At 57.0% G+C, this 7,359-nt stretch overlaps 1 protein-coding gene across 1 annotated transcript in view; it reads right to left on the bottom strand.

Annotated features, from left to right (window-relative positions):
- Window positions 1–6,590, bottom strand: part of RAPGEF3 (Rap guanine nucleotide exchange factor 3) — a 22,738-nt gene extending 16,148 nt beyond the window's left edge. Inside the window, exons 1-2 of the mRNA XM_007463843.1 lie at window positions 6,321–6,590; window positions 5,643–5,855 (exon numbers count right to left, since the gene is read on the bottom strand). Of these exons, the coding sequence (XP_007463905.1) occupies window positions 5,643–5,855; window positions 6,321–6,326 (219 nt within the window). The 5' untranslated portion in view covers window positions 6,327–6,590. The remainder of the gene's footprint in view (window positions 1–5,642; window positions 5,856–6,320) is intronic.
- Window positions 6,591–7,359: the final 769 nt, after the last annotated feature.

Here is a 7,359-nt window from a genome sequence, read left to right as displayed (position 1 = left end):
TAGGGAAGGGGCACAGTGGAGCTGGGGGGAGCATGACAATGTGAGATAAGAAGGCCAGGGAGAGGCCAGAAAGTGAGCAGCTCGGGAGGCCTGGAGTCCCAGGGCCTGCTGCCAAGCCAGGGTCAGTCCCCAGTCACAGGGCCGTGGGCGAAACTCCTGCCCTCTGTGGGCCTCGGTGCAGACTGGTAGTTAAAAATACAAACCCTGGAGCCGACTCCTGGATTCAAATCCCTGCCCCTCTGTTTACTAGAAGTGTGACCCTGAATATATGATTTAACCTCTCCCTGCCTATAAAACATTCCTAACAACAGTTCAGGCTTTAGGAAGGATTATGTGAGTTAATAGAGATCCCATGTTTAAAGCACTGCCTGACATATACATGTAGTTGTATATACATGTTAGTTATTATTACTGATCTGTGAAGCAGAGGGCGGGCTGCCTGCTGGAAAGCCCCTTTCCTCTCCAAGATGCTGCCGCTGCTAGCTCATAAATAACCCTGGAACAGTGAGTCAGTCTTGGTAGCACACAGGACAGCTCTGGAAGACGGGGTTTACGTACAAATCATTGGTGAGAGAGGTTTCCCTGCCCTTGGCATCAACTGGGCATCCAGGACTCCTGGGCCTGTGTGCCCTGGGATGTTGGCCATGAAAGCCTCTCATGCCCCTCTTTTCCTGCCACCTGAGAACTGGAATTTGTGGACATCTCTGGACAGGATGCCCTACCCTCTATGAGCCATCCCAAAGGCAGGCACTTGAAGTTTACAAAGTATGTCTACCTCCGTGACTCCATCTGACCTCATATAGAACAGGATCAGATGGGAAGTAGGCAGAGCAGGTATTGTCTATCCCCCCTGACTTAGGAAGAAACAAAAGTCTAGAAGTGAAATACCCTTGTAACTCAGACACAGCCGTACAGCCACGGATAAACTCAAGTTCCTACCAGAAGTGCTCACATTCTTGGTCCCACTCCACCCACCACACCTGCCTGTCCTCTCCCGTCCCGCTCCTCTCTGCTGCTTTCCCATCTGCACACAGGGCCTGAAGAGGACCTGGCTGGGGAGCTAGGGTACGACCAGGCCTGGGGCCACAGTCCCCTCCCCTGGTCCCAGCATCCTCCCACCGTGTGCCAGGCAGAGGCCTGAGGTCTGGCGCGCGTAGGTGCCTGGCCCAATGCCGGGCGGAAGTCGCTAGGTGTCCCATAGGTATCCCTGACCCGGTCATGGGGCCCATCTTGGTGCCAGACATAGCCCTGGAGACTTAGTGACAGGAAACGAGGAGGGGGAAGGGCAGGAGTTCTACCCAGCCAGCCCCCTGTGTTGGAACAAACAGTACCGAGTGCTAATGACTTGTTGTTGTAGCTGTCAGAGTGCCCAGGTGGCCCCAGTCCCTGCCCCAAGTCCCTTCGGTGCCCACGACCCAGGCTCCCGCACACACACTCCCTTCCTGGTATTATTGTGACCCCAGAGGGCACATCAGGAGGGGAGGTGCCTGGTCATGTGGCCAGGCTGGTCAGGACTCAGATCTCAGATCCTCAGGCCTTGCTTAAAGCACTTCCTGTCCTGCCCCAGGGGATGTGCACGAGGCTCTCGGAAGCTGGGGGCTCTGGCCCATCAGAGCTGAGGAAGGCATCCTTCTTATTTTGCGAGGAGAGCAGGAGCCCAGAGGGATGAAGCAACTTGCCCAGAGCCACACAGCTGCTTAGAAATTTAAGATCCCACTGAATAACCCTACGAACGCTGACCCTGAAGTAGGTGTTTGTCTCCTATTTCACAGCTAGAGAAAAGGAGGCTCAGAGGTTACATAACCTGCCCTGTGAGCTGGTAAACAGGAGCACCAGGATTCACGCTGTGCCTCTCTGACTCCAAAGCCCATGTTCTTAGCCACCAAGCCCTGCCATATCCCACGGTGCCTCCGCGGCCCTGTGCTCCCCCCACCGTGTGCCATGAAAGCAGAGGTGATAGAGGTGAATGCTGCCCTCAGGAATGTTCCACGGGCAAGGAAGTTTGGAAAATACTGGGTTAGACAAAGTTCCATAGGTTTGTCATCATAGACCCTCTGGACCACTGCCATGTTCCCGTGCACCAGGACTTCAGAGGATCGGGGTGGAGGTGCTATTCCAGAGCAGCAGGCAGGTGTGTGGGCTCCGGAACCAGGCACCTGGGTTCAAATCTTGGTTGCCCATTACCAGCTGGTTGCGTGACCTTGGGCTGCTTATAAATCTCTCTGTGCTTCAGCTTCCTGTAACATGGGGTTGATGATAACATTACCTATCCCACAGGGTAATTCTGAGGATCAGATGAGTTAATAACAGGAAGCATTCGAAGCCGTGCCTGCTCTGTAGTAACTACTTAGTCAGTGTTAAGTAACTTGATGTAACATTATTATTTCATGCTGGGCCCCTGTCATCTGGACACAGGGCAAGAAATGTTGCACTTCCGCTGACCCTGTCCCTGATCTGATAACCCTGAGTGTCAGCTTAGAGGGTTCTCAGCTGGAAAGCCGTGGCTGGTATGGCAGGGGTGAAGGCCCTCGCCCACCGCCTCCTCTCATGTCTGGACAGGAAGGACTCTGGGTGCAAGAGGAGGTCCCAGCTAGCTTCCCGGGCACCAGCACCGTGGCCTGCCCCACCCCAGTCACTGAGGGTCAGAGTCGCACTGGAGGGGCAGGCACAGAGCCAGAAAGCCATGTTGGGACCCGTCAGACCAGTTGCCTCAGGCCACAGCTAGGGTCTCAGGCCAGGGCTGTGTATGATGGGACTGGGAAAGGATGCATGAGTCGGGGTGATGTTTTGGGGTGTCAGTGTTACCATCCTCAGCAATAGAAAGCACACTACGAGCTTGAACTCTGCAGCCAGATTGCCTAGGACCAAAACCCAGCTTTGTCCCTTAGCAGCTGTGTTACCCTAGACCTGTCACTTAGCCTCTCTGTGCTTCTGCTTTCGCATCTATAAAATGAGATGATGGCATTAGTAGCTATCTCACAGGGCTGTTGTGAGATTATCTGATATGACAAAGTAAAGCTCATAATAGTGCCTGGGATATAAACACTACACAACGATTAGCTACTACCATGATTTGGACAGGTTGGATGAAAGCATGTTTTCTGAGTTAGAGAATAGAGCCACGTCCCCCAAGTAAGTCACTCAAAGAGAAGCATTCCAGGCTTCTCTGAGCTGGTAGGACCCACCAGAGGTCATCCTGATCTCGCCCCTGCCTCTAGACAGATTGGTCCCTCTGTAGGCTTCTGGACATCAGACAAGATCTCATCTCCCCGTCATGTTTTCCAAAGGAGATGTTCTTCCATCCCATTCCAGCATCAGCTTTGCGGTGGTTGGTAAGTCCTTTCTGTATCTAACCTCAGGCCCTCCTGCTGTAACCTGCTTTCATTTTCTCTTGTCCTGGTCTAGTAGGAACAGAAAGTGCTCTCTTCAGACCTCAGGAGGTTGATGGGTTTCCCCCTTGATTTTCTAAGAGGGGGACATGGCCTGAATAACTCCCAGCACTGCCCTCCTGGGACTCTGGGCCCCACCTCCTTTCAACAACCACCCTTCACCCTGTGTGTGCACGCTCCCTGCCGGGTACTTGTGCCCTCATGTGAGCCCTTCCTCAGCCAAAGGCATCATCCAGAGAAGAGAGGTATAGCTCACAGGTACCCAGAGTCTCTTAAACACAGACGCCGTATGCTAACACATATATATGGAATCTAAGAAAAAAAAAGAAAAAAAGAAAAGAAAAGGTCGTGAAGAACCTAGGGGTAAGGTGGGAATAACGACATAGACCTACTAGAGCATGGACTTGAGGATATGGGGAGGGGGAAGGGTAAGCTGTGACAAAGCGAGAGAGTGGCATGGACATATATACACTACCAAACATAAAATAGATAGCTAGTGGGAAGCAGCCGCATAGCACAGGGAGATCAGCTCGGTGCTTTGTGACCACCTAGAGGGGTGGGATAGGGAGGCTGGGAGGGAGGGAGACACAAGAGGGAAGAGATATGGGAACATATGTATATGTATAACTGATTCACTTTGTTATAAAGCAGAAACTAACACACCATTGTAAAGCAATGATACTCCAATAAAGATGTTAAAAAAAAAAAAAAAACACACAGACACAATGGGCTGAAACCACCTATCCCCCGCCACTCCCCAGAGATGGTCCTCAGGAGAGGATGTGCCCTGTCTCTAGCCCTGAAAACCTAAGTTCCCTCTAATCATCAACACCCACACATACCTGGCAGGGTAGGGGCTTTGTTTCTGTGCCTCTGACCCCATTTTTTACTCCACTAACCCTCACCCTCACTCTTCCGGCCTCCCCATGCTTACCAGCCCTTCAATTCTGGGGGACTGGGAGATCCAGGAGACAGCCTGGCGGCCTCCTCCACCCTCTCCCAGACTTTGGGCCCCAGGGGATCCTCCAGTGACCTCATTGTCCTGGCACCTGACCTTCCCCCCACTCCCCACCTTGCCTCTACAAGCTGGGAAGGGGACAGGAAATGCACAAGTAATTATAGCCTGAGAGGGAAGGAGGGAGGGAGGGTTCCAGCCCACTGGCTCTGAGCAGTAGCTACTGCCAGAGGGAACCCAGCTCCCCTGCCCCCTCCAGAGCGTCATCTGGAACAGGACCCAGGCCCATGAGGCCCCTTGTCAGGAAGACCCAGGGAGGGAGGGGTTGGGGGAGAGCTGGGGACTGACACCTAGATTCCCATTGCAAGGAGGACCCCATCACCTTGGTGGGCTTCAGTTTTCTCAACCCAGCTTCATATTTTGCTAAATATAAATGGTGGTTGGGTGAGGTAGGAGGGAGGAGGCAGAGAGTGGTGGTCATTCTACTCAAAGGGATTTGCTGATAAGAGAGGAGCTCTCCCAAGCCCCGCTTTCTCTCCGCCCCTTTGCCCAAGCACTCTCCCCGCACTCACCTCCACCCAGGCTGGGAACAAGTAATAGACACACCGAATCTCAGGTGAAGAACCTATTAAGTCTGGGTGGCTGGGGAGAGCTTCTCTGCTGATTTGGATCCTACAACCTTTATCCTGCCCCCCCAGCCCCCGCACACCCTTTCTCTCTCCTTCATTCTTGCAGCTCCAGAGAGATTCTTCACCAGCAAAGGGAGCTCCGTTCATCTCAGAGCCTCCAAACTTCTCAGAATTCTCCCCTGAGCCCCTCAAAGCCAGACGCCAAGCAATGTTCACATGACCACCTCACCCTGAGATCCAAAAGCAGACTCGATGCAGTTCAGCCCTCACTAAAGGAGAATGTTGTCACGGTGATGTTTAAAAAACAGTAACCAAGCTTACCTCACCCCCCCGCACTTGACCTGGTCCCCAGCATTTCATACATGCCTCCCACCACCACCTGGAGAACACGCAAGCACCTAACTCAGGCACACAGAGGTGACAACTAAATGACAAATCCCTTTACCCCTCCCCTCATGCCTGAATGGGGGGACTTGGGCACCACATGCACACGCAGTGCAGCTGTGTGAGCCACCCACACACTGCAGCCAAGCTGCCTGACCCACTGTCCACCCCAGCTGTCCCCCTCATGCCCCCAGAGCAAGCTGGGCCACCAGAAGCATGCCCGTTCTTCCAATCAGGGCTCCCTCCAGCCCTGGTGCCTGGCCCGGGCAGGGGATGGGCACTCACCCAGCGAAGCCCCTGGATGCAGCTGGGGCGCTGGTGCTCAAGAAGCAGCTGGTAGGAGCAGCTTCGGGACCGATGCATCCTCCTCAGCACCATGCTGAGCAGTGTCCCCTCCGGCACCACGTCCGGGAGCCCTCCCACCGGCGGTGCTCCCAGAACTGAGCTGTCCTCCACAGCCAGGCCCACCTGCCAGCGGCTTTCACCTGGCCAGCTCACCTGTGACGGGAAGAGGACGGCAGACAGCCATGAGGCCGGGCCTGGGGCAGCTGGACCAAGGCACAACTGCCCCAGGCAGAACCACTTCCTTAGAGTCCTCTGAACTGGTCAGGCGGAGGTGCTGCATCCATGCCAGGAGCCGGGGGAGGGACAGGAAGACCTTCACTGGGGCCTGTCGGTCTGGCGCACTTAGGGGTCTCCAGCTGGCGCACCAGAGATCAGGTCCTTTTTCCCGGTCTTCTGGGGAATTCTGCCCCACTCCACCGCCCATGGCCCTGCAGGGATCTCCACCGACTCCCGGTATGAGACTACGGACTCTGGATGCCCCAGAAATGCAGCTTCAGCTCAAACCATTCGTTTCTCCACCTCCTTCACCCCTGACCAAGCCTCTGTCTCCCACCCCAACTCCCCGACCGTGTCAGCTTCCTCTCCGGCTCCTCCTCCCCCTAACCCCACCTTACCCACCTTCATATTCCTCCTCGAGCTCGCACAGCCGTGCAGCCTCTAGCAAAAGGCGGGGGCTGACGGGAGACCCCCCCGCCCCCCCTTCCCCCCTCCAACAGCGAGCCCCTGCTGTAAGTCCCAGGCGAAGTGAGCAGGCCAATTCCTGGCTGGACCCGCTGCCAGGGCAGCCCGAGCCAGGCTGGGTTGAGAGGCTCCTCTTGGGTGGGGGGAAAGCTGGGGACTTGAGGGGGGGTGTTCCCCCACCCCCAGAGACAAGGAGCCCCGAGCCTCCCCTCCGTCCCAGACGAAAGAGCCAGCTGGCACCGGGCGCTGAAGCGAGGCTGCAGCTGGCACTGGTCCGGGCGGGAGCTGTCACACCCCCGGCGCGGCCCGCCCTCTTCCCTTCCCGGGACGGACCGGGAGGGCGGGGAGGACGCGCCAGGCCTTACAGTAGGGAAGAGAAGGGAAGGGAAGGGAAGGGAAGGGAAGGGGGCGGGCACGGGTGGGGGGCGGAGTCCCGGGCCCAGGGTGAGCCGAGCCGGCGGGAGCCCGGGCCCCGAGAAACCCCGGCGGGCCGGGGCGCCCTTGGGTTGCGAGCCGGGGCCGCGGCGGCGGGGGCGTCGCGCTAGGGGCTGCGGGCCGCTACACCGGCCGCCAGGTGGCCGGGAGGAGAAATGCAAACAAGGAAACCGGGGGAAGGGGGAAGGGGGTGAGTCATTGCGGCCCCACCCGGGAGGGAAATCCGGGCTGGGGCCGCTTCCCGGCCGGCGGGGGGCCTCCTGCCTCCTGTTTCGATTCAGGGTCTCGAACAGGCCGGGGGAGGGATGGGGCCGTTTTCCCGCAGGGAATCCCGCTGCCGAGCCTCCCACTGCCGCGCTTCTATGCACACACCCCGACCGCCCGCTTCTCCCCGCCCTACACACACAGACACCCGCCACGGGCGGGGACACTGAGGCTGGCGAGGAAGGACGGCGCTCGGGGACTGTGGGCGCTGGAGGTGGAGCTGAGATCCCAGAGGAGCTGGACTAGAAGGCCACGCCCCCGGCGAGTCTAGGTCGAG

The sequence above is a fragment of the Lipotes vexillifer genome, unplaced genomic scaffold, assembly GCF_000442215.2.
Source record: "Lipotes vexillifer unplaced genomic scaffold, Lipotes_vexillifer_v1.1 scaffold349, whole genome shotgun sequence".
Taxonomy (NCBI): Eukaryota; Metazoa; Chordata; class Mammalia; order Artiodactyla; family Lipotidae; genus Lipotes; species Lipotes vexillifer.
Note: the sequence above shows the minus strand (reverse complement) of the source record. Positions and strands in the feature narration are given on the sequence as shown.